At 42.5% G+C, this 27,698-nt stretch overlaps 1 protein-coding gene across 7 annotated transcripts in view; it reads left to right on the top strand.

Moving 5' to 3' along the window:
* The window catches only part of FOXP1 (forkhead box P1), a 394,018-nt gene that overhangs the window by 219,599 nt on the left and 146,721 nt on the right, over nt 1–27,698 (top strand). For all 7 annotated transcript variants that reach the window (XM_076346645.1, XM_076346652.1, XM_076346648.1 and 4 more), the window contains one exon: nt 4,640–4,821. In XM_076346645.1, coding sequence (XP_076202760.1) covers nt 4,651–4,821 — 171 coding nt within the window. In that variant the 5' untranslated portion in view covers nt 4,640–4,650. The remainder of the gene's footprint in view (nt 1–4,639; nt 4,822–27,698) is intronic.

Here is a 27,698-nt window from a genome sequence, read left to right as displayed (position 1 = left end):
TGTTATGGACTTTTTTTTTTTCTTTAAATGGATGAGCCCAGAACATTTTCAAAATTAGGATTCCTTCAGGTTCTGTCTTCTTAGTTCAAAACACCGACACTGGAGTCCTCAGAAAGATCATTTTGATTCAGCTAAAGTTCACATCCGACCTATGTTTTTTCAATTTTGACCATGCCCTTAAGAAGTGAGCTGTCCCCTACTTCTGTCCACGTCATCTGGAGGATGATTAGCTGTTGTCCTCCTGTTGACAGAGTGCCTTGCTTTGATTCCACTCCACTGACATTTTACTCCATTACCTTGAACGTAACATATTCACCAAGGAGATGGGCCAAATTGTATGGCTTTGGCTTTGTATTTGACTGTGCATCAAAGCTAGAAAAGGTTTTGTGCAGGTTAAGATGGGAATCTTGAGAAATTGGTCACTGTTGTGAGATTTTTAAACCAAGCATTAAGTCATATAAGAACAGTTCTTTCATTATCTGCTCCTTGATTTCAGGATAAAATTTTACAAGTTGTTGTTCATACTGCAGCTTAGCTTTGGTCCCTTCATAGGGGAAAAACATCTTGTGTCACCTTTAATAATCTTAGGAGTCATTCTCTATCCTTCCTAACATGAACTATTGTAGAATTTTTATTAAAAAAAAAAAAAAAGCTACTTATACTGGTAAGAAGCCATCTATTTTAAGCTGTAAAAATACATTTTCCTTTTCAGAATTGATATGAGAGTCATTCTGCTTTGCAGAACGCATGAGATGGACGTGCTCTTTTGCCATTAAATTTAAGTCAGAACATGGTATCTTGTATGTCATGGAAGCTTTTGTGGAGAACTGCGTTTCCTATAATAAATCCTTATGCATAACAGCTTCTTTAGCACTGTTTTGGTTACTTGGGGTTGCGTTCAGACCAGAATCACAGTTTGTAGTAGTAGACCTGAAGCTTCATTTCAGTTCCCACAGAACCTAATCAAGTTGCATGAAGTCAACCTTGCTTTGCTTTTTTCTTTCACAGTTTTGAATGACAGACTTCACTAATAGGCTTCTGTAAGGCCCACTCCTCTGTGCTGAGGAGAGACAATTATCTCAGCCATCCTCGGTGTACTATCACCTCAGCTCATTTAGGTGTGCTCAAAAAGACAAATAATAATCATTCTCGCAGAAGGTTCTCGCAGGTTGATTTTCATGACGTGACGCTTAATGATCAAACCAAACTGTGATTATTTATGTCAACTCACATTTGACTACAGTGAAGAAATAAACAGTTTTATCTTTTCTCCCTTGAAAATCCTGTTTTCTATTGGAAGTATTTTAGCAAAGTGGATTTGTTTTGTATTGGTGTCCAGTTGAAGTTATATTGAAGTTGACTGCCTGTGAATGGGTGTTTTTAAAGCAAAATTTACTCAAAGATGTTCACTTCTGCTTTTAAACTGATTTTTTGAAAGTCGAAACATCTCAATTTTCTTTTCACTCTTTTGATGTTCTCTTTGCAAACTCTGTTTCCAGCTCCATTTCCTTGATAGCTGCTGCCGATCCTGCTGGATACGATACGTAGGGTGGGCACAGCCAGTGGAGGGGCCGGGGCCAGCCCTCTGCAGCTCAGGTGGTAACTGGCTGGGGTACTTTGAAAGGTAAAATAGAGCGTGAAATTTGTCATGGAAAAGGTTCTCAGGAACTATGATCTTTTTGTGACCAAATGCTATAAATAATCCATCTTTTTCTCAACCCTATAGGTTGGAAAAATTGTAGCAATTTCTGCTGTTGTTTCTTTCCAGGAGCGTTTTGCAATCCTAGAGACAATAAATAATTTCTTGACCAGTTTGGTTGTGAATTATTTTCTGTGTCCTGGAGATATTTCGCTCAGAAGGGCAAGCCAACAAATCGTGATCAGGCAGTGATAGATCTGCTCCTCAGTGGTGCACATTCTTCTTGCTGCTGTCAGAGGCATCTCGGAGCTTTGGTCGGTGCTTTCTCTGACCCTCCTTAGCAGTTTATCCGGGTTCTTGCTTCCAGTCAATTTGTTGCATCAGAAGTGTTGGAGAATGAAATGTAGTTCTTTACTGCTTGGGCACATTGGTTTTAGCATCTCTTTTCACATGGTATCTGCTGGAGGCACCTTCCACTAGTTCTTTTAATATGTTCGTCATCCGTCGGGTGTGGTCTACGTGGTGGTGACGTGCCACCCACCATTTGCCATTGAGCATCACAACAGTCAAAGACATGAGTCTCTGGGTTCAACCTGCTAACTCAATCTTACGTGGTGGTCATCCTTGTCCAGATCTTCTGCTGAGGTAAATTAATGTCATGCTCTATTTTCTCCAGTTGAGGCTTGACCCCAAATTTGGATGGAAGCAGAAAACAATTGCATACATCAGTTCTTTCTTTTTGATTTATCTCTGGTTAAGAGGTGTGTCCTTTTTAATAGCGTAGCATATAAAAATGGCATGGTATAGCTTTGAGTAACTTGTGAGCTGTCTGGAGACTCTCGCTCCTGCCTCTTCTTCCAGAGCAACCTGTGCCATGCAGTCACTGCCCGGTGTGTAATCCAGGCTTGTGTGTTAGGTGTAAACGCTTATTTAGACCTTGTCATGCTTGTGGGCTTTCCTTATAGTGCCGAAAATGAAAAACACACCCTGCTCAGTCTGTGTCAGAGCAGGATCATGTTAAAACCCAAAAGCATTTGCTAGTGGCATTGGGAGAGCTGTAGGTTAGTTTAGATCTCTGGAGCTTTTACAAGGGAGTTGACAGAAGCTTCATAATGAGCCCCCAAGCCCTTTTGTCCCCTTGCATAATTCGAAGATCTCACAAAACAGACTGAAAGAAGTTTCCATAGACCAGCTGAAATTTATTTAAATGTAATCAGAACACTTGAATCTGTCCTAGCACCGTCCGTGTGCTTGGGCGGCCGTCAGCGTGAATAGATCCCGTCATGATTGGAGCGGGGTCCGGCTAATGAGTGGTTCACCCGTGTTGGACGTGAATCAGCGAGGAGTGCTAACGCCGGAGCGTGGTGGTGACAAAGCCCTCGTTAGTCAGCTGCTTCTCAGTTATGACATTTTGATTATCGGCCGTATGGATCATCATTATGAACGTCTGAAGCTACCAAATGGATGAGAGGTCTGGTATTGGTGTGTTGGGCTGGAGCGTACCTCTACGCGCGGGGTCCGATGCTGAATGTCACCTAGGGCCAGCAGACACCCGGGGGGCCGGTGCTGGAAGGAGGAATTTCTGTCTCCAGCCGGTACTGTGCCTTTGGCGGCCGGGGGCTCCGAATTACGCACGTGTGGAGTTCCCAGGGAAAGGGGTTTTCCCCTGGTACTTTTCCATTGAAATGCATTGCTTTCTCTCACCCTTTCTGATCGATATTTTCCCTTATATGTTCGAAGGGAAGGGATTTTTCTTCTTCCTTTTGATTCGGGGTAGTTACTGAATTCAAACAGGTTCTTCCTTAAATATAAAGCGTCTTACTTTCAAGGTGTGAACTACCCTGCACAGAGGCATTTGGCTCACATGTGCACGTGGTGAGTTAGCGTGGAGTAGGCAATGTGCTCGGAGCGTGCAGCTTGGCTTACCGTACCCCGTCTCCCCCCGGTAAGGGTGAGAGGAGGAGCACAAAGGGAGGGAGGGATGGGCTGGCGGAAGCAGAGCAGGTCAATAACATTGAAATCCTGGAACTTGGGGCCTTGCAGGTGGAAATACCTATAAAACAACTCATCAAAATAGCTCAAAGGTAGCGGTTTGCAGCTGAAAACTGGCATACGTGCTTTGTTTTGGGGGGGTCTTGTGTACAAATGCTGGCAGTTAGTTCCCAAAGACGTGTGAATCCCAGGAGTTCTGGGGTAGGCAGGCAGGGACTCATCCTCGTTGTGGGGCCTGTGACCCACCGATACAACTGATGAGCGCAGCGTTGTAAAGCACCCGGGGACAGACATCCACCAAGAGTCGAGAGGGCTGGCTGTGAATAGCTGTGGCTGCTAAGATGACGTTTAGCCAAATAACGCAGGAGGTTCTTCGCTGTAATGCCATAGTGCATCCAAAGCCAGACCAAATCCATAGCCAAGAAATTTGCCAAAAAGACTAATTCTGTGCGCAGTTGAAGCAGCTTGCCCCAAACGAAAACTGATGGTGTCCAGCACATCCCAGACTTCGCCTAAACTGCTTCAGAGTAATAAAAGGTGCTAATTCAGCACTACCATGGCGTGAATGGAAACCGAAATAGCGAACGCTCTGCCTCACCTACCTGCCCCTACACAGTGTATATCAAGTTGTTGATGTTGTCCATCGTATGTTGCAAAGAATGACTCACCCGTTTCAAAGGAAAGCATCCAGATGCAACTAGAGAAATTTAATTATGGATTCTGTGTGTTTGTTAAAAAATAGGGTTTTTTTTCTCTAAGGGAAAAAAGACGTTAAGCAAATAATACTATATTTAGAACAGAACTAACTTCCTAAAATTATAGCTGTACCAACAGATAAATAAACATAAACTAGTAGCATGAACCATTAATGAAAGATAAATCGTATGAAGGGAAATGACAAATGTTTACAGTTTTGGCAGGATTTAAAACAGGGCATGTCTCCTTATATACAGCAACTGTTTTAACAGCTGCTTTTTTTTTTTTTTTCCCCCCCCTAAATTATTTTAGGTTTTTGAGTCATGATGCAAGAATCTGGGACTGAGACAAAAAGTAACGGTTCAGCCATTCAGAATGGAGCGAGCGGTGGCAACCATTTACTAGAGTGCAGCCTGCGGGAAGTGAGATCAAACGGCGAGACACCTTCCGTTGAAATTGGGGCTGCAGATTTAGCACATCTTCAACAACAGCAGGTACTGTAAGACGTATTACAAGTTTCCTACTTACAGAAAAAGCGCGAAGCATTTAAACCCCCCCCTCCACCAAACCCTTTGTATTTGCCAGTCAGAGGATGCTTTTAGGACTTGCCTATGACATTCTGTACATTTTTCTATCCGTTGGGGATTGCAGTCATTAATGTAAAGGGAAACGTTTGACTTTTCTTCCGGGGCTCTTTTTTAATCATTCCCTGGAAATACCCAAAGATCAGGGCTTGCTTCCATTGCCTGAATGTGTTGAGTCTGGTGGCAGCGATTGGGTGAACCGCTGTATACAAGTAACCAGTTTCCAAAATACGTCACTGGGTGGAAAATACACTAAAGTTAAGTTTTGTTTTTGCAACAAATTTTAATATCACCTAGCAACCTCTATCAACAGAATGTTTTCTATTAGTGAGGAAGGCTGCGGAGGTATCTGCTGTGGCAAAACGTCAGAATAAATAAATAAATACATCCCGGGTCAGTACCCTCAATTCAGAAGAATCGGGACTCAGTTGTGCATTTTGCCTTTGTATTTTAATTAGTGTATTTTCTGGGAAGTGACCAAGTTCACCAGTGTAAATTATCCATGTAATACGGTTTGTCTTTTTCTTTTCCCTGGTAAAATTTTGAAACACTTTGAGGAAATTTTACACCGAAGTGCTGGGCATGTATCATTAACGTGTTTGGGAACAAAGGCTGCCGTAGAGCCATGGTGAATACACTTACGCCTAACCCGCACTTTCTCAAATGCAATAAGCATTCTTAAAACCTTTAAAATAAGCGATTGGCAGCTGGTTAAGACTCCCCTAAGTGTACAGTGATCTTTTCAGCAGGTTGTTGCGGAGAACAAAAAACCTGCACTCAAAAAACAAAGCAAACCGAAGGCTTGCGGAGGGGCAGGGGACCCCGTTTGCCAACACAAGACAGAAAGCTGCCATAATTAAACAAGTCAGAAAAATGGATGGTACTAAATGCATACACTTTGGTTGTTTCAATCATTTTCATCCTACAGGTTTTTACTTGAAGTGAGAATACCATCAGTGAGAAAATCACAGCCATGCTGAATTCATTACTGCAGTAGTCACACAAAACCACGGATAAAATTTCAATAACTGCAGGCCACAGTTGAGTAAACAGTTGCACTGAAACTTAATTCCTGTTGACTTTTCCCTCATTCTTCGCCAGGGGCACATTCTGATTCGTAGTGCAAAGACAACAGGGGTTACAGCTTTGATTAATATAGAACAGTAGAAGAGGAGTGGAACAGTAAAATATGTTCAGCACAAAGGTCTCGTCTTAAAAAGGCTTCGTATCAAAATGAGTTAATTACGCTGTGTTTTCCATAGGAGCACTATGGAATTTTCCAATGCTGCTTTGTGTAGAGAGAAATGGGGGGTGGGGGGTGGGGGTGGGGGGGGTCCATGCAAACACGTGCACGCCGTAGACCAGAATTGCTCAGACCTCTGCTCCTCCGCTCCTACCACCAGTTACCAACCTTCACGGCCGGCGCCTTGTGCCAAGGCTTCTCCGTAGCCATCCAGAGGGCTCTTGCCGCCTTAGATAATCTCACGTGTAATGGGTTGTGTCATTCGACAGCCGCCCGTTGGGTCAATTAAGGAGTGGCACCAATTCATTCCTACGCGGGTCCTCCAGCCCTCCCCCAAAACGGTGCCCGGCACAGACACAAGTGCTGCCAGCCCCCCCGTGGGAGCAGGGCACGGGGCTGGGGGGCAGGATTGCCAGGCTCGGGATTGCTTTCACGCAGCTCAGATTTTAGCTTGTAGTTTATTTATCCTCTGCCAGTACAATAAACGTGGTCGGGGAGCTTGCTTTTCTCCAAGTTCTTTAAAGACCTTTATGTTCTGCGTTTGAATTCTGCTGTTAATTGGTTTTGATGACTAACTTCTCCGTGGAGTTTTATCTTTTAAAAAGCAAGTTGATTGCAAAGTTTAAAACAGTTATTAAAAAAAAAAAAAGACAAAAAAAAAAAGACTTGATAACAACAAAAGGGTAATCAGAGCTAGCATAAAAATATCAATCTTCGTGTTTGGAAAATATTTTTAAATGCTGAAAAGAAGAAAAACCCGTTGTTTTCAGACAGCTAATGCAAGCATTTACAGATACACATACAACATGGAGCATAATGTTTAGATGTTTCTCCGTATACAACATATGCTCTCAGGTCACTTAACAGAATGCGTTCTACAAAACGCTTCGTCAATACAAATGAATGAGTTCTGAATTAAACAGCTATTTCTTAAGAGCATTTCATTCAAATCCTTTCTTTTTGCCACCTGGCACTTGTTTTGTCTGAAAAAAAAATATATATACTCAGTGGCGCGTAGTTTGAGCTTTGCCGTTGCGGTTAGTTGTGTATTCCCGTGATGAGCGTGGCTGGGCGGTGAAACCTGGACGTGCAATGGCTTGCGTGAAGCATCTGTGCTGAATTTTGGTTCGCATTTTTTGTGACATTTATGAATTTATAAGGACTACTAGCTTTGTTACTACGAGGAAAGGAAAACAGAAATGCTTCAGCTTTTTTAGGAAGTTTTAATGGGTTTACAAACTTGTAAATATTTTATCATGGAAAAATATGGAGCACCACAGAAGTTCGTATGTTTGAAGGAACAGTGTACGGTGTGAGCACTCTTGTAGCAAGTGCAGGGAGGACTCGTAGGACAAGTTTCACGCTTTCCGCATCATCTTTGGATGATTCTGCCATGCAAGGAGACAGAGAGTGGTGGTAAACTATTTTAGCATTAGCAATCTTGTAAAATGTACTGTTAAGCTGGGCGTAGCAAATGCGGGGATGAGTTCTGCTATGTATAATAAAACCAAATAGCTCCAACTGATGTTTGTATTTGTAATCATGAAGTAAGATACTTTTCAAAGAAAGCCGAAGCAATACAAGTGACTCTTAAGGGAAGGTACATCTGTGGAAGAGGTGGATAAAAATGGAGATACGTAGAGGAGAAATCGTCCCCAGAACCAGACTGAAAGGGAAGGAAAACCCTTTCCTGCAGTATTTTGGCACCTGCTGAGGGTGGGAGGGGTTGCCTTCCTCCTGCTGCTGACTCCGCAGGTGCTGGTGGTCAGCATCTCGTGGGAATGACTGTCAGGATGAGGTGGAATGGGCAGGGTTTTAAAACCTGCCTATAAAACCTGGAGTAAGCACGAAGGTTACCTGGGTCATTGGACTTCCTAAAGAGATCAGAAGCGGGCATTTGGCCTGGGGTCAGGCAGTGGGGCTCAGGAGCTTGCTCCCAAGGTGCCCACAGAGGCAGAACCAAGGGTCGGGGCAGAAAACCTGGGAACGGGGTACCAGGCAGAGTCTGGCAACATCTGTTGGCTCTGAGGCATCACGGAAAACATCTGGGAGGTGCAAAATGGGTGTCGGAGTGACCCACAAGCTGAAAGTCAGGCTGGGCGAGGGAAGCTTGGACAGAAAGTATGTAATGATGGGGTGATTCTTGCCTACCAAGGAGTAATAAATAAAGACTCATGGGGCCAAACTGCCTTTTAATGTACATGATCACAGCTTTAGTTGCTTCGGTGGTTTCTGACGTCTATTCAAATAGAAGGTTTGATGCTTCAGTCCCAGCCAGGTCTTTTTTTTTTTAGCTTATAAAATAAATATTATTTATTGTGTTTTATTTTTATCCTCAGGACTATTCATTAAAGTGTTTTTCACATTATTAGCAGAGAAACAAGAATATGAATTGAACAAAGAGAAGGAGTACAAAGTTGAATTCCGATATATAGCAGCAAGACACCAAATGCTGTGTTGCATGGTGGCAGAAATACAAACCTCTCCACATCAATAGCAAGATCCACTTTGATACCATAACTTCAAGTACTGCCCCACGAGTATAAAACTCAGGATCTTTTGTCTAATCCAGAATGCTTTTGAATTTTTAGGAGGTATGACTTTAATAGTAATTTGTTGACAGATTAGCTGCAGAGATTGCAAAGAGTTTATTTTGCAGAACTGGCAGGCTCCTATCAGTGTTCTCTCAAGGAAAAAAAACACACATTGCTGTTTTGCAATTGCTTGCATTTATTGACAAGCTGCGCTGAGCAGGCAGAATCGGAATGTTTGTATAATGTAAACCTATAGCTTGTCTGATGGAGTGTGGTGTACTTTTAGGTAGTGTGTAGATTGCTTGATAAAAAGGGTTACAAGGTGACTGACTGTGTTTATGACAAACTGGAATAGCGATACAAATGCAACTGGTACATGGAGAAACAAGGAGGAAGTTTCTTCTCTTCACTTTGTCTTTGAGCTGAACTGTACTGTAATTGTGAAGTGTCACTTCAAGCTTTCTGAAGAGTTTAGATAAATACTGGTTTTGTCATGTGTCCACAAAGTAAGGAAAGAAGGGGGTTTTTCCTTGAAAAAAATGGACGGCGTTACATATATATTCCATTGTATCCTGTTTTGTAGTTTTTACACTTCTATTCCACTGAATGTATACAAATGAAAAATACAGTTTTGTTCACGTATAGGAGATAAAAAGAATGTTTGACAGACATAAGAAATTTGGACTGGGTTCTGGTGTCTGTGCCCAAGCCAGTGATTTCTTCACAGTCGGTCTCGCTGACTGCAGTTGGGGTGTTTGTGGTATCGATGTGAAGATGCCACAGTTGGGCCCTTTGGCAGTGGTTGTTTTGAGAAATGTTGAGATGTGAAGTGTTGGATTGAGGGAAGCGAACTCCAGTGGGAATACGTGGTTTCTTCAGATTTTGTTCATGTCCAAAGACGAGGAAAATGTACAAGAAATGGGGAGTGTGGTGTTTTGTTGAGAGGCTTCTTTAATTGGGTAGATAAAAAAGATTAGACTAGAAAGAATTCTGAATATATCACAGTGTAAATGAAAGTAATGCCTTTTTTTAAAAAAAAAAAAGTTTGGTGAGTTTCATCTTATTTTGAAAACCCGTGGGAAGAGATTACGAACTGCATCAAGAGTTTTATGGTCCCACTGATCGTGATGTGGACTTATCTCTTTAGAACAAAACTGCTAAACTAGATCCAAGGTAAAGTCTTTGTTTCATATTGACATAACTGGGTTAGACCAAATTTGTTTGTTAGACTTTGAGGGAGCGTCCATGTTGAGTCATTTTGTCTGAATAGACATAAAGCCTAATTATTAAACTGCTCTTGCTATTGAAAGAGCCATTTGAAAGTATAGATTAAACTCCATGCAGGCTGTTGGGATTGTGTCTGATTTTGTATTGTAGTACACTGATAATTGATGATTACAACATGGTGAAAAGATCACTGCGTTTGTAGAGCTTGTGCTGTTTCATCAGAGAATGTGAAAAGCGACTTTACGCTCCTGGTAACTTTGTTTTTTTATCGTTCAGACTTTCCCCCCAAGTCCTCCGATCTCCCAACATTGAACGGAAGGTGACATGATGTCTTTTTAGTCATTCAAATCTAATAACTTTTAATCTGAAGGTTAAGTAGTGAGATATAAACTAAGAGATGATAATATCAATTTTATGTTCACTGAAGGGCACAATATACCTCTTTCTAGTAGAGGGAAAATTGTGCGTAAAATGTCTTTTGCTTTTCAATGGAAAAGCCGTGGCTCTGAGAGCTTAGGAATGAAGCAGCACTGGAAAAATTAAATAAGTTTTAACATAGGCTGGCTACCTTGCCTGGATTTTAGAATCGGTGATTTTTTTCCTTAATAATTCAATTTCTGCATCTCTTGTCAATGAACCATGCTGAGAACGTTCACACAGCATTCTCTATACCCACTATTACTAATGTCTTTGTTATAACTACTTATTGACATCAACAAGCCTTAAATTTTCTCTAACTGTTGAAGGGTAAGGGGAAACTACCACTTTGTTGCACTTCCTGAGATTTTTTTTTTTCCTTTGCCTTGGTTTTGTTTTATTTTGCTTCTAAGGTCTTTGATAAATAACTGCATAAATCTGAGTCCTCAAAGCACCTTGACATTGGCACCCAGAGCTCTGCAGTTGTGTGTGCGGATACAAGCATGTACATGCAGAAGCTGGGTCATTAGACATGTAATCACCTGGGTTATGTGCACATCCAAATCCAGAAGTCCTCTTTAGGCTATGGATGTCTACTTCTGTATTTATTTTTTTTTTACAATAGCTGCTTTTACTTCTCCTGGTAAATTAAGATCATGCAGTAATCGTTTAGGTTTATGTGGGCTCTTTGAAGAGATGTAACTTCTGAAATACGTTTGCTGGTTTGTTTTTTAGCCTTGCATCTCGTGTGAAAATTCAGCAGTGGTATGTTTGTTCCCAGCTTTTTTCGTAGGTGTGCACTCTCCCCTTATATTTGCTTATGCTTACTCATAAGCAATAAAGTTACACATTCGGGAGTGCTGTTTAGGGAAGCTCCGCAAAGGAATGCTTTAAAGCTGTTATCCAGCACGTGTATACACTGCGAATGAAGTTCAGTAGGCATCAGATAGAAATTAAAAGTCTATTTCAAATGATTGATGTTATTCAAATTATTAGAGACTAGTCCTCCGCCATTGATCTTCATACTTTATGGGTTATCTAATAGGCGGTGCAACCAAACCTGGGATATAGCAAACTTAAAATGGTGATGTGCCTGTGAAGGTGTAAAGCAGTCTTTAATTCACATGGAACTGTTCCTCATTGTGGCTTTTAATGTCACAAGATGCTTAAGCATGTGCCTAAATGTAAGTGCGCGAGTAGTCTTATTAAGGTCACTGATACGTCTCATGCCTGTAAAATTAGGAATGTGCTTAAGTACCTTGCTGAATTAAGGCTTAAGTAATTTCACACTAATAAGAAGTTGCATGGATTGCTGATATTTTAGAAGTAGTTTGACTTCATTTGGAAATGCGCTGCATGTAGGGAGATTGTTTGGCAGTGCCTTAGGAGCAGCAGCGGAATTGCAGTGGTTTTCACTAGCGTAGCTGTTGATTTCAGTGGAGTTTTGTCTGACTTAAATACATTTAAATGAGAGCAAAATCAAATGCCATGGTTTCCTGTGTTGTGTTCTTTCTCCTGTGGAGCTCCGCTGGGCATCACAGCAAGTGAGAAGACTATCAACAGTATTGTTGTAATTTATAACAGTAATGTTGTAAATAAAGATTGGGATATGAAGTAAAAATGCAAAAGTCATGAATACTCTTCATGAGTTTATTTAACTGTATAGCACCCCATTAATTAAAAAAATTAACAGGTTTTTTTTGGAGGCTCAGTGTAAACAGCGACATTATATAATGACAGTTTTGTAGGATGTGTTGCTTGTTTTGTTGCTGCATTCTGTATTTTGTTAGCCCTGCTCCCTATATTTTCAAAACATAAACTGTATTTACAACCTGTTTTAAATAGTGCAAATACATCTTTTTCCCCCCCCATAAAAGCTATATATTGTGTCTGTAGAGTGTCTGTAAAGTCAGTGTCATGTCTCAGACGTTTCTGAAGCCTGGGGCAAGTGCCAGCTTTATTACAAGTTGGGCTTTTCAATTTATCTTTAATCATACTTCTTCTTTTTCGGTTAAGGGTTTTTCTTTTCTTTTTTTTTCCGGGCTACTGAAAGTAAGGCTGGTAAAGTGAAGGTTGGAGAGAGTTAGGCTATTTAATCTATCCGGCAACGTGTTGCAAAACTCATCAGCGCAGTTCTCCCCTTCGCCCCCCAGCCCTCACAGAAGTCTGTGTTCCCACGCAAGCCAAGGAGAAGGATGCAAGAAATGGATATAATTCCTTGTGTTCTGTGTGCTGACCGAGTCCTGATTCTCATTTAATGACCATAAGGATTGAGGAATGGGATTGTCTCAGGCAGAAACATCACTGGGCATGCGGGCCCACGGAAGGCGGTTGCATGCCTGGAGATGGGTCATTTTTGCTTGACAGAGCACTGTATTTCCGATTTTGGGTGACCTCTTTTGATCAAGCTTCAAGGCTGAACTAATTCTTCTATGCGTGTTTGGGGCCTTCTTACCTTATTAAATGAAACAAGCAAGTTTTTGAAAGGATTTTGTTCTTTTCTAGCAAGAGGCATTATTATTGAGGGGCACAACACAAATGTTTCAAATTTGGAGATGCAGAGCGAGGTCACAGTTTGCCTCCAGAATCTGAAGTAATCAGGATTTTATTTCAGATAAAACCTCTGGGGCTGATACTTAAAAAACACAACTTTTAACTGGCATTACGCAATTTGCTATGGGTCGCTTAGCCAAATATTTGTGTATGGGTCCTTTTTTTTTTTTTTTTTTTCTAGAAATACTTGCCAAAGTTCAGGTGGGATTTCAGGCTTTAACAAACTCTACCTGGAAATTAAGTGCAGGAAAGGAGGGGGAAAAAAATCTTGTCTATTTGAATTAGAGTGATCACAAGCTAAAGGAATGTGGTTGCTGTTGACGTGCTCAAATCAAGTTTTCCTTAAATTTTCCTTGTTACTATCACTGATACCAAAAAACCTCTGCCAGGAAAGAACTGCAACACTAGTGAAATGTTGTAAGACCACTGACTGTCTGCCATTCATGCTTTTTTCTCCTTTTTCCAGTAATCAGTGAGCTACGTGCTAAAACAGGGGTAGGGTCCCTAGCTGTTCACAAGGGCTGTGCAGGCAGAGGGTGGCTCTTTCCTAGTACCTTCTGGCATCCTTAATCAGCAGCAGACCCACAACTTTGGGGGTTTTGGCTGCTCTCTCACATATGAAGCTAGGGCATTTGTGTTTTTAAGCCATCATCGTTTCGTATTTTTGTTTCCACATAATTAAGTGATTCACTGAAGGAGAAAGGTCAGACAGGCACGGGGAAGGAGAAATGGAACTTGTTATGAAGCAGTGGGGCCCAGCATCTTGCAGGAAAAATTAGAAATGAAATGGGGTATAATTCTCCTCATGCATGGGAAAGCATTTGTAGCACTCAGATCCTCAAAGTCCAGTCTCAGCAGTCTCCAGGAGATGTTTTCTGGCCTCTGCTTGAATGAGAAATTTGATCTAAAGATGAGCTCGCCTAGGAAAAGCTCTTGTTTTGGGGGAGCGGCTGTAGTTTATCTTTACTTTGTTGTATTGCATTACGTACCCACTCCTATACTATGTCAATCCTCCTCTTCAAACTCAGAGAAGGACAGAGGTGTGTATGGAAAGCAACTCTTCTGGACTTTGTTGGAAAGTCTACAACATTTTTTATGAAGAGGCTGATTAAGGCACTGCTCTGTCATTATTAATTTTATCCTCAGATATGGGTTAAGTGCAGTATTTTTATTTGGCAGGTTTTGTGCCGTGATGCAGTAAAAAACTCCCGCTGGGAATGTGCATTACACTTGGCATGTACACGCAGAGTGGGTTGGAGTGGGTGAAGGCATCAGATCTGCTGAGCATGCATGCACGGGAGCTCTGGTTTTCATGCAGGCATGCTCTGCGGCTGGGAGAAACAATACGGTCTACCGCCTGGAAAAGCTGGCCGTGGCACTCGCTGGTAGCGGTAGGTGAAGTGCTTTCTGTAAGGTCACAGTGAGGGTTAGTTGCAGAGAAATCTTCCTAATCCTGCGTTTTACTGTCTGTTCATGTATTCAGAGTTTTTCTCTCTGAATAGGTGTGCTGATTTCTTCATGGCCGTCATCCCAGACACGGTATTCGGGTAGCAGAAGAGTTGTTTTGTTCAGGGAAAACAGTCTACTTCATCGCCTTTCCGTAGCTGTAAATGCTATATTGCAGATCCGGACGAAAAACCCTCCAAGTCAATAAACAACAAAAAGCAGACTTATCTTTTATAGTGTTCTTGAAACAAATGTAAGGTTATAACGCTAAAGTGGGTTTTATTAAACCTAGGCATGAATCCATATTGAAGAAATAATCCACTGCTTCTTTTCAGCTTCTTGTCTTTTTAATTAGCGCTGGCAATGGGTTTGTTAGCTTTTAAGATACGGTAAATACGAGCCTATTAATATTATTGAACGTAATACTCAGCAAGGTACAGGGAATGCTGGTAACTGTAGCTATTTTATAGAGGAGCTAAAAGCGGGCCGTTTTCTGTTCGACAAGTCTTCCTTTACATCTGCTGGGGTGAAGCCTGTGGTGGCAGCCTTTCCCCCGGTCCCCGCAGCGGCCGTCCCTGGAGCAGCCGTCCCGGTGGGCAGCGTGGGACCCCTTGTCCCTTAGTCCCGGCCGGCGGGGTGGGTTTGAGCCCCTTTTCACAACATGGCAAGCGTTTGGAGTTTTTTAAAAATAGCTCTGACTCGTTTTTTTTCCTTGAGAAATGATTCACCAGTTCCTCCGATTAATGCTTTTTGAAGTGTTTTACTTTTGGTTCCAGTCTCTTAACTTGGGCAAGGACTGGATTATAAGGGTTTAGCAGTGATTAGCTCTGTTTACAGTATTTTTTTTTGCTCAGAAAGGTATGGTGTTTGCTTTGCTGAGGGGTTTTATTTTGCAGAGTTTCTGTTGACCACCTGCTTTTTTTTTCCTAATTGGTTACAAGGACAATTGCTAGGCATAATAAATAAAAGATACGGTCTTCCAAGGCTGTGTCATAGGGACTGTATGTCAAAGATTCATAAACTGCGAGCAAAAATATGTGCCTTTCCCTGGGGGCAGGGAAGCGCGTGCCGTGTTCACGTTTGGGGATCCTTCCAAGGTCACCGAGAGCCCGCGGTAGTAACTTCTCTAGTGCTGGCTGACGGCCTCGCTGGGCGCCACAGCCACACGCAGAACAGGGCAGCCCACCAGCCCAGGTTTGCTGTGAACTCCTCTCTAGTCTTACGCCTTTTTCTCGGTGGATTTTGGAGAAACAGACTTTTTTTCCCCCCCCTCCAGTCTTTCCATGCAGACCAAAGGCAGGAGCAGAGCGTGTCTTTGACGCTCCTTGAGTCTGCCCGATACGTGTCTCACCAGTCTATCAATGGAGGTTTCACTCCTGCTTAGGCAGGGTCTTCTGGTGCTTATCTCTCTATTAGGAAGCTTCTTCTCAATGCCTGACCAAAATGCTTATTCTGCAGGTAAAACCTCTTCCCTCTTGTTGTGTCTGTAACAGGCGGAGAGCAGATTGTCTCCTTTCTCTTTACAGCGTCCTTTTTCACGTATGAATGCTGTTCCCATGTCTGTACCCTCCATCTTCTCAGAGCTTAAGCAGTCTTAGCTCTGTCCTTGCATATCCTATTTTCCAGAGCTGTGGTCATTCTGGTCACTGTTGTCTGGACCGTCTCCAATCAGTCTGTGTTCATCTTGAATTGCAGTGCTCCAGTGACATGATCCTCCAGCTGAAGTCTCGCTGGAGCAAGTGGAGGCAATGGAATTCCCAGTGTATCACTTGCAGAGTGCTCCCGTTTATGCATCTGACTGTGGTACATGTCGTTTTTGCAACAGCATGACCCTGTTGACTCATACCCAACTTGTGATCCGCTGTAATCCGTAGGCTTTTTTTTTCCCCCTGAAGAAGTGCTGCGTAATCGGTTGTCTTCCTTGCTGTATTTACAAAGTTTGGGTATTCCAGCTGAATCGTAGCATCTTATAATTTATCCTTAATAAATGCCATCCCATTTTTACAGACAATTTCTCCGCTTTCTCCTCCAACATCTTTGCAATCACTCCCAATGTAGTATCACCCCCACATTTTCCCAGTTGTCTGTTCCTTCATCTGTCTTGTTCTTAAAAAAAGATTGACTTCTTCAGCACATTTGCTATCTTCTTCCACTCTGAGAGTGACCCATGGATACATACACCCAATATACAGTAATTTTTTTAAGATTATGTTTTCCTAGCTTGCTTATGAAAATGTCCTTAGAGATACTACTATCAGAAGTCTTTACAATCAAAATACAGGACTTCTCCTCTTTTTCCTCTGTTCAAAGACCTACCAATGGATACATGTTTTCCCCTTGATTTTAAAAAATTACCTGCATCTTGGACTGACCTGTCATCTGCACTTGTTGTTCAAAACAGTGTGGACATACCTGTGCCGCCTTCACTGGGCAGGACACAGCCCTGGGAAGAGCAGCCAGCCAGCACCTGGCTTGTTCCAGCCTCTTTACAGCTATTGCACCAATTAACCAAGCTAATGAAAAGTAAAATTGTTGGGATCTTATTAACTACATAACTCGCCCCAGCCAAACCTCAAACAGCTATAGGTAAGATGCGTTCACAGGGGCAAAAGTACAAAAAATACAAAATGCCAAATCTCAGTTAACTGTTTTTCCTAGTGGAAGCTCAAACTGGATTTGTGTAAAAAGAACACCCTTGGAGAGATGCACCTGGAGACCCCTCGCAGTAGCCCGTCCCTATTTCTTGTTGTGTATCCCATTTCATCTATTGGTTCTTCCAGAAGCACAATCTTAGCCCGAGGAAGTCTCTTTTCTGTTGTTTTTAGGCCAGAATCTGGTCTCAGAAGCTACTGTCTTTACCACACATCATGTCCCTCCATCTCCAGTCTTGTATCAGATTGTCCTTGGAGCAAAAGATGAGCAAATGATTGTGTCTTCCCGTTTAATTGCACATGTCAATGATAAATCTTTTGAGAAGACTCAGGCCACATGTTTCTGAGTAGGCTGCATCTCAGTCTGCATCCTGAGCCCTGTCCTTCAACAGTCTTTAAAATCTGAAGGACAAAACAGGTTTAAATGGGGACATGGGCGGGGGGTGTGAGTGTAAAATCTCATTTCATGTTTAAAGCACAGAGTCCATCCAGAGCCCCCCAATAATAGCTGCCATAGCTGTGCCTCTGTCACTTGGAGGCCACTGTTCCCGTCTTTGCCAAATCTCTGTTGTCCACAAGACAAGACATCTGCAGTACATTTGTTTAAAGCAGGGAGATGACAAGCATTGAAACAGATGTTGGAAAACAGAGCAGCAAAAGGCCCGTGCTAAGCGAATAGCCCATAGGGTCTGAGCTGTTTGATGGCTGATTACAGTGCGAGCCAACTGTTCGTTCAGAGCAGGCTGAACCCAGGAGATCCCTCTGGTGAGAGATGTACTTTGCCAACATGTGGTGCTCCCTTTGTCACCGTGCCTTTTCAGATGTACCTAGGGAAAACACAGGGAACGGGATCATCATTCAAAACCCCTTAGATGAGTAACACTCTTGCTTATCCAGGCTGAATTGATTCCTAGTTACGAGTTGAACCATTGGAAAGCATCAAGAGCGTGTCTCGGCATCCAACAGCCAGTATCACTCATTAGTTTGAATGAAAAGCCTGTATGCAGGCTTTATCAAAGCTAGAGAGTTTTATCATGATCAACATAAAACAATATTCTGTCTGAAACCTCTGCACCATATTGCCATATAAAAAGCAGCTAATGTCTAGTGATCCTTGGTATATGAAGCAATTCAGGTTTATCAGAAGCTGACATATTATGCTTTGACAGCAAAGAATCCCTTTCGTACCTGATCTCATGTTTCCTAAGACCAGCTTTTCACCTTCTCTGATCTTGTCTTTAGGAGCTGATCCCCTCGTGCCGGGGAGATACAGCTATTGTTAAATGAACTCATGAAACCTGGCAGTATTTACTTGTTAGTAATCTTGGGCGAGATACAAACTTGCCGAGTAAGGGAGCTGGACTGGGGCTCAGTTCAGGCCCGTGGATGGGAGGAGGATGGAAAACCGGCCCCTACCAGAGAAAAAAATACCCCTTTACGTTCTCCTGTGTGGTGGGCAGGGACAGACCTCCAGGAGCGACGGGCATCCAGCGGGTAGGACCGTGGTGTCTGAAGAAAGCCACCGCAGCTTTTCAGGAAATCTCTGGCATGCTGTCCTGTAAGGTGACGCTGCTTTTTCTAGTGACACAGCAGCTACCAGTTGAAGGATTGATCATCTTTTGTGGAGAGGAATGACTTTTTTTTCTCTCTAGCCCCTTGAAATCTCCCTATGCAGGATCAGCAGAGGAAAGGCTGACCACTGGCTGGTGATGCCGCTGAGGTCCCTTAAGGCCAGAGACACACAGGACAAAGTGAAGCCCAGGGCTGTGCTGGAGAAGGTACTCGGACACATTGGGAATACATCCCAGGACCCTCTGCGTAGGCATTTGTTTAGATTTGTGCTCCAAGCATCTGATTTGGTACTTGCTGTATTTCTACCAGTGATACACCCCATGCAGCTAGCTGAGGTGGTGATTGCATTGCAGTCGTGTCTCGTTTGCATGCCTAAGTCTGCCTTCCACGGGGACACTAAGGATCCTGAATGCTAAGGACACAAGGGCTGCCCCTTTCTCCGGGGTTAAGACGTGGTTAGGCCCCACGCTTGGTGCTTTCCCAGAGCAGGAGGGGCTCCTGTGCCTGGGTGCACCCCGGGTTGGCACCGATGGAGGGATCAGCAGCATGCCCTGTACACTGGCGTGGCATTGCTGATACGCGTCATGCATCCAGAGATCGCACCATCCACTGCTACCTTAACTAAGGGAGAGGAGGACGGGGTTCTCCAGGCTGTTTGAGCTGCCTGCAGATGTGCTGTCTGCTAATGAAAGATTGTTCAGCACAATCACATTTCCATCTTATCCTGGTAGAGGGAAGGAAGGGATGTGTGCCGCCTCTTCCATTCCGTTTTTCTCCATCTGATTTTTTTCTTTGTGATGTTATAGACAGGCAGTAGGCGACAACCATGGAAATCATTACTAGATTGCCCCGGTCTTTACAGGGACTTGAACCATTTACCAAAAGGATTTTATGAAAGGACTGGCTCCCATATGTCCGAGTGAAAATCACTGGACTGTGCTTGAACCTTCTTCTATCATTATTGTTTATCTAAAAGGATGAAAGAAAGAAAGATCCAGGACACATGGAGGGATGAAGGGAAGGAGAGCTCCTCCGTGCCTGCCCTCCAGATTCCTTACCTGACCAGCCTGTACTCAGCCACAGATGTACCACAAATTTTGCTGCCCAGCCAGAAGAGCCAAGAGGTTTCCCTCCTGCCCCAAAAGCTGCTGCCGTCTGCGGAGGCAGGGAGCTGCACGGAGGGATTTTATTTTCAGGAAATCTTGGCTGATACCATAGTTTCGCAGGCGGCAGCCGAGGCACTGCCAGTCCCCGCGCGGTGCGTCCCATCCAGCCTTTTCCACTCCCTCCCCAGAGGAGCTTTGGTCTTCAGGTCTCTGTGTTCCCATCATCTTGAAACAACACAGATGTCGTGCAAGAGCTAATGTCTGCCAAGACTTTGAGCTGAACATAGAATTGAAGGGAGGCTAGGTGCATAAGCGTGCTTTTGGTCCTCTAAAATGGATGTTCCACTAAATAATGGGGAATTTATTAAGTGTAAAAGTTCTGTTGTTACTTATTTAGAAGTGTATTGTTTCCAGGCTTGAGCTTACTGTTCCCGAAGCTGGCTTTCTGTGACTTCATGCATGTGCATGCAAAGCAGTGCATGCTTTGGGCTCAGCCTGGTTTGGCTCTGCTCGGATTTCCCCAGAACCTGTTTTTTTGCAGATGCACTTCTGGGCAGCCGGTGTGTGAGACCCGGGTCCGCTGTGCCCTTGCCCAGAGGTGGCCCAGGGGACTCCCCACTGGTGCAGGGCCAGGACAAAACGCTCTGTGACATCCCTGGTGTGTACTTCTCCGGGTGCCCACTACTCCTCAGGGCTCCAAACACCTTTCTTCTTCCTAAACTGCCATAATTTAGGCAGCGTGTGTGGATTAAGACACCAGACCTCAGTAATCCCCATTTCCAAATTAACCTGTCCCTGCTGCAGAAGTTCTGTAGCCCTGCTGCAGCTCTTGGTGAAGCCAGCTGAAGCCAGAGGGAAGATTGAGGGGTTTGGCCACCGAAAGTGCAGATTGTCTTTGCTCACCTCTTTCTTTAGATGAGGCAACGGGACAAGCATTTCTTAAGTCTCTAATGTAGTTACGTTCGTGGAGAAGGGTTTTCTGACCAGGTATAAGCAGATGCAGTTGAAATAGGTCAGCGCTGTTACTCGTGTGAAGAGCGTTTATTCTGGGCCTTAAAATGAAAAATGTCATGAGATCGTTACGCCGGAAAATATTAATAAATAATTGATTAATAGTAGAAAAGGGCTCTTTCTGTAAATAAACTTCAGTGTAATTAATAGCTCTGTGTTTTCAGTAGTGTGCATGCAAACGAAGCCGGGGATGCAATTAACGTGTCGGGGGCCTGAAGGACATCTGCAGATAAGGGTTAAACAGTCTATCGAAGCTGAACTCATGAACCTGGTTAAACTGCTGGACTTGTTTGTTTCAATAGAACTTTTGTCTCCGCTGTGTACATATTTTATAGCATTCTACAAGAGACACTTAAAGTCAGGTTTTTAATATAATGTTGGTAGCAACGTATGAAGGACAGAGGAGGTAACAGAGAAGGCAACTTGCTAATGCAAAAGCAGTGTACTGAAAGTCACTTTTATTTCTTATTTATAATCTACATGCACACTCTGGATAATAGATGACAATGCTCATTCAGTACTTTAACTTCAAAGCAGAGAGAAGGCATGGATGACAGAGCTGGGAGCTGGAACACAAAGGTACTAACAACAAGAGGAAAAATGCCTGTTTACTGGATTGCATTTGTTAGCACGCTGTCTTCAGATATTGTTCCCCCAGGAATAGTGAGAATATGTGCTGCACGAACAATGATTTAACATCTGAAAATGGTACTTAAAGAGTTTTCTGTCTGGTAGTAATGTGATGAAGGCTTCTGAATGGAACCTGGGGACTTCATTTCTTCTATTTATCTATATGTCTCTCTGGTTTTAGTCAGCGGTAATTGCATATTTAACCCCTTAAATAGGTTTAACCCTCTCAGCACCAACTTTTTTTTTAATTTTATTTTTGGTCTCATGTCTGCTTTTGTTACACTACAGCTGTGCCGCTCGCATTCCTTGCCAAAAAATCAGAAAGACAAAAGGGGTTTTGGAGAAGTTGTGGCCAGGGAAGTGCATCAAGAATAATACCAAGCTCCACCTCTCTCTCTCCGTTTTCCTCCTCTTCCTTTTTTAAGGAAAGCAGTAGATAATAGCATCCAAGGAAAGTGTTTTAATGGGATTCAGTACAGCTGGGAGCCTTATAGCAGAGAGTGAGAGGGAGAAAGAGAGCTGTAATGAGGGGGGAAGTTGCAGATAGAGCAGTAAATCCAACAGTATAAATTTGCTGCTTACTTCAGCACTCCAGTTCCTTGCATCTTTCTCAATTAGCACTTGTTCTGGGGGGCTTGCTTAATAGCTTATGTGAAACAAATATTAACATAAATTGTTTAATGATATCAAAATCTTGAATTCCTCCAAGACAAAAAATTGTTTTTAGCTAGGAATACATCTGCAATAAAACATCATCTAGTTAAAGTAAACGAGCTCTAAGGAAAGCCGTAAGATTGTAGCTGAGCTACTTTTACAGTTTATTTTCATGGTATTTAAATTATGATACCAGTGGGTATTTTTAATTAGTGCCTCTTTAAAGTGTGCACTTGTCTCCATAAGCCATTCTGGCAAATTTGACTCATTCATACAGTGGTTGCTGTAAAAGAGGCCAGCACAGCCTGTAGGAATTGGATTTAAAAGTTTCTGCAAGCTGTTGTCGACATGACCACATCTCATTAACTTAAAAAATGGAGATTATTTGCCTGAAAGCTTGATTTGACTAACAGTAATCAAATATTAGGCTCAGTGGAGAAGGAGGAGGAAAAACAGCTTCGCTGTTGTGATCTATATCCTTAAGTGTTGTGTGGTTCACTTTAAATAGCTATGTCATATTTCTGCTTTGACAAACATAACGGGAAAAAATAATAAGACATATGGCTTTGAGAATAATCCAGGGTTAGTTTTATTTTTCAGTCTGACATATTATTTACCAAGTTTACCAAGGATATATATAACTTCTCTGATGATTCTGACATTAAGAAGAATTAATTATCTTGAATAGTTTCCCCTGAATTATCAAAGTTTAAGTACTGGAAATTGCTTATATCTCATGATTATCTTTATCAGCTGTTAAATAGGCACGAACCTTAAATTTGTATCCTAGAATCATTTAACTTTTAATAAAATATGATGAGGTGGGTTGCAAAATTTTGCATAAAATGAACCAAAATAGAGAAGTGCCTTCTGATCTTGTGAAGTCTTTAAATAGCTTGTTAACTGAAATAACTCAAGGGAAGGAAAAAAAAAAAATATCTATCTTTTGTGCAACAATTAAGGTATGGGAGTATGAAATTAAAAAATGCTTGTGCTTGAGAGAGTGGTGGGGTCAAAATTTGGCATTGTGTGGTCGTGGGCTTTCCTATTAAGCGGAGGACAATATCATGCCTAGATGGAAGCTGTGGCACACGTTATTTAAAAAAAAAAAAAGGGTGCAGTTAAACAAAAGAAGATAAAGTCCTGTGCCTTTTTATGTCTTTGAACTGAGAACATGTGCTGCATTTTACTAAAGGAACATGAGCCTTGAAAGTAAGTAACTGGTTTTTGCATTAGGTACTCCCTGGAGGTAGCAGAAAAATATCATGTCCCTGCATGAAATGCGAATGTGAAATCTACCAGAAAGAAATATTTATGACCATTTTATGCTTGATTAGACTTGGATGACATCTGTTAGAAGACAGGGACTGGACAAAGAGAGAGACGCTCGGGGGCAAATGTTAACAGAGTTGTTTAGATGATGCTGGGGCAGGAGCGTCCATTTACTGCCAGGCAAAACATAGGAATTGTGTTAGCGAGAGTGCAGCTGACAGGAATTCGCTGTGATGGAGACACTGTAAACTGACGGGCTGAAATAGTAAAATGCAGCTGTTGATACTCGCCGCGCTGCCACGATTTATGGGCAGGTATCGCAGCTAAACACAGATATTGTAACTTCCTGGGAGCAGATGCATTAACAAAGTTATATAAATGTGAGTCAGCTATAAAAAAGCGACATCTTCACTTTTTAAAGTTGTTATTCCGCCAGGCTGCACAGAGAGCTGGAAGGACTTTAAAAAAAAAAACCCAACAAAAACCAAACAGCTGGATTTTCTTTTTTTTTTTTTCAAGTCTCTGCAGAACACACTGCTCCGAAGCAATCAACCTGACTGTTTACTTTCCCCTCCTTGCTTTATCGCTGGTGCTGTTCCCCGTGCCGGCTCAGATCCTGCTCTTTTCTGAATGAAACGCGTTCCTTGGCTGCATCTGCCTTCGCGCGGGGGCAGGAGGGACGGGCAACGCTGCCTGCGCCCGGGCCGCGGGCGGCCGGACCTCCCCACCGCCGCAGCCCCCCCATCTGATGGAAATCTTTCCCTCCGAAGTTTGACGATGAATCAGTTGTTAGCCTTGCTGTGTTTTCAGTGCTAAACTGTTGTTTACCAGCTCCGCAGAAGCGGGTTTTATGGCTGGAGGTACAAACGCTCGCTTCGCTCTGGGTCTTTTCCCAGCTTTCTTTTCCTGTAAATTTTCTCTGTCTGGAATGCTTATGGGAAATGTTATTTTGTTTTTGTTTGCAACAGCTCTGTTGTTTTGATTTTGTCTGAGTGGTATGGAAAACAGTACGTCACTTGGAGTGGGTGTTTTGTCTATTGGCCATTTGGCTATTGCACATATATTTCTCATACTTACTACATGATGACAAGGGAACCCAAATGGCATAATTTTCCAGTTGAATTTTGCTTTCCAGTTTAATAATAGTGAAAGGAAAACAAAGTTAATAGATTTAGCAGTTTTGATACTGCTCACACGCCGATAGATGCCTTTGGATTTTTTTCCCTGTGGTTAAGGGTCTATTTAGACAAAGGTCAGATTAATGCATATATCAGTTTCTGTAATAAACTGCATAAGGATTATGTTACACGTTTTGCATACAGTTGTGAAAAGCTGTAATTTAAGTACCCGAGCCCATAAAAGGGTAATAAACAACTTCAGTATCATCAATATGATTAGTCTAGGGTACTTTTTACCCTGATTTTTTAGGCAGTCCATAACAGAAGAAGTAGCAGCAGATGCCCTGTAATTGAAAAATGATCTGAAATAAATTTTGCACTTTAAAAGAGAACACGGCATTCTCCGTATAACTGTTTAGCTGAAGAGATTTGAATGTAAGATACACCGATTCTTGCATAGTATTTACCATGTTGGGAAGAGAATATCGAAAGACCACAGAATGCAGCTTTAAGACCAGATAATTTTTATGTATAGTACAGAAATATAAAATGGAAAGTGTGATTAATTTTTCAATTTCTCTCTGCAGATATCTAATAATTGTGCCCATGGACTGCCAAAGGCTCCCATTAAAGATTTAAAATGCAAAGAAAGGTAGAATCAAAAAGATGGTATTTTGGATTAAATAATGTAAAATAACTGTAGGGCAATAGCAAAGTGAAAAGCTATTGGCAAAATAAAAGCGTGGTGTCAACTCTCCTTGAGACAGACTTAAACATTTGCACATTCACGTGCACCTTTTGTAGCTGGGATTTAAAAAAAAAAAAAACAAACCAAAAAACTTAAAGCTTGCTTAAGCCAGCTGTGATTTTAAAATATATTTTTAGGCTTTCAGGTTTTGATATGCTTGTTCACAGGAGAGTGATCAAAAATACAGTATGTGATCCTGTGTTATAGAAATCTCCATAAATACAGTGGCAAGGGTTGTAATCTGTTGCCCAACATTTAGAAATATGTTAGCAAACTCCACGGCACAATGTTTCTTTCATTAAGTACCAAGAGATACAGGGTGGTCAGAAAGCATTTTGCAGCAGTTACTCGGGAATGTGCTATTTTTGTTAGCCTCGGAAAAAGGGATGCTGCAGCCGTAGTATATAGAGGCTGTCAGAAAGGTCCAGCTGGACTTTTCCTCCCTTTTCTGTACTGTCTTTATCACTTTGCTCAGTTCCACATAATAACATCTTCATCTGAGATTGCTGTGGCACAGGGGAACTGCATTTGTTGATCAAATTTGGCTGGATAACACTGTGATCTCGTATCCTGAAGTGCGGAGATGTGCCTGGAATACGTAAGCATAAAGCTGGCCCCTTGATTGATTGATTCTGCCTGTCACAGAACAAGATAACTGGATCAGTAAATACCCTGTGCACTTCAACTTCATCTACACAATCAAAAGTGAGGGCATCATGGGGCTGAAAAACACCGAGGCATGATGGGAATATCTACATTTCAGAATGATAGCCAGGAACTTGCGAAGAGCGAGGAAGAAAAGAAAAATTTTTTTCTATTTTTTTTCCCTGTGTGTTTGTACACGAACAGCAGCGAAAAGCACATTAATTTCTGTGTGTTTGCGGTGTGTCTGTCTCTCCGTGGATTTATTTCAGCTTCACGTCGGTGTAACGCTGCTGCTGTTACCAGTGGTGCTAAGCCAGCATAAGGCAGGAGTAAAACAGATGAATCAGACTCCGGATATTTCAGGGAAAGCATGTTATTTGGGGTCTCTTGTATGAAGGTGGCATTTTATCAGATAAACCGTAATTAAGTTATGCAACTAGCTGAGGTGATTTGCTGCTTTGGCAACTCCTAGAACTGTTCTGCTGAACATCCCGAATTCGTACTGCAGGATCCAGCTTCATTCTGGGAATTCAAATCGAATCTTAAATGAGAATTAAGAGTGGAGGCGACAAAAAAAAAAAAAAAAAAAAGGCTAAAGACGACAGGTGGCAACATTTAAATTAAAAGGCCACACTTTCATCCAGAAAAATGGAGTATGAGCAAAGCAGGCAGGTTTCTCAGAGTTTCGCTGTGTTTTTCAAGGGGTGCTTTCGGGCTAGAAAATAACTGCCAGAACACAATTTTAAGAAATTCTGAAGATCAGTGCTCCCCTTCAAAAGTGTGTGTGTGTGCGTGTCAGGCGTTGCTGATAAAACCAGTTCGTCCATCTCTAGCCTACCGCGTCGTTTCTCCTTCCCTGCCGCTCCTGCATTGCGCGGTGGTTTGTCTGAACAAGATGAGATGGCAGGGCGAGAAGGAGATGCCTGCTCAGGCCACCTTCACCACGGCTTTGGCAACGGCGAGATGTGGTTACCTGCCCCGTCTCCTTCTCAGGGTGATACTTTGCAAGCACAAGGTGTTAAAGCCATAATGGGCGTTTGCCGGGCAAAGCCTGTGTGGTCCTGTAGCTGAGCATCTCGCCTTCATGAAAGGGAACCGCTGTGTAACTGCGTAAGGCAACACCGGCACTGAAGCAAATCCTTAGGCTCAGGGCTGCAGGATTAGGCAATCCTGGCAGCAATTTATTACAGTGCTTTTGCTTTTAACTGTTCTCACAATTTATTATGAGAATTATGTGTAGCATTTAATCTGGCACTTTTATTTAGTGCTTTATTTGCCTAAGACACAGATCAGCACAACTTTCTGTAAAGCACCTGTGAGATTCCTTCTGAGACCTCAGAAGGTCTGGGGAGCTGGAGAGATCAGGAGCCCTCTTCTGTCAACTGAAGACCTGCTTGCCCAGAGGAGCGTGCTCAGGACCGTGCCATGCTATTGCATAAACCAAAAATGCTTAAGCAGAAAATACTGCCTGTTTACTTGGAAAGTTTATGGATTCTTCTGCATCTAGGACTGTTTATATCTGGCTACGGTTTCAATATATGTATCACTCCCAATTACCATATTGAAAGGATAAAATGGTTGGCTGTGGGCTCTCTAAACGATAATCGTGTCTCTGTGGACTTTCTGACATCCCATATATTGGAGAAGGTTGCAAACTGTGTGATAGGGTACTTTGCGTCTGCTTCCTTTCCGTATCTACATGGTGACAAAAGTTGACTACTCGTTACTGAATAGCATACGGAGTTCACAGTCCTCTGGGTGTAGCTTTCAGAGCTTGGTTGGAGTACCATTACTTTATGTTATGGCATGGTTTGCTGACTGTTTTGGATAAATGATTTAAGGAAAATTTGACAAATGGTATGAATGGCCTTTTCCAACATGGGCTTGTACCTCATTTTCCAAGATTTCCTCAGGACAGTCTGCATTTTTTCATCTAGCACCTGCCTTTTCATGGAGAGGG

The sequence above is a fragment of the Aptenodytes patagonicus genome, chromosome 8 (assembly GCF_965638725.1).
Source record: "Aptenodytes patagonicus chromosome 8, bAptPat1.pri.cur, whole genome shotgun sequence".
NCBI classification, from domain to species: Eukaryota; Metazoa; Chordata; class Aves; order Sphenisciformes; family Spheniscidae; genus Aptenodytes; species Aptenodytes patagonicus.
Note: the sequence above shows the minus strand (reverse complement) of the source record. Positions and strands in the feature narration are given on the sequence as shown.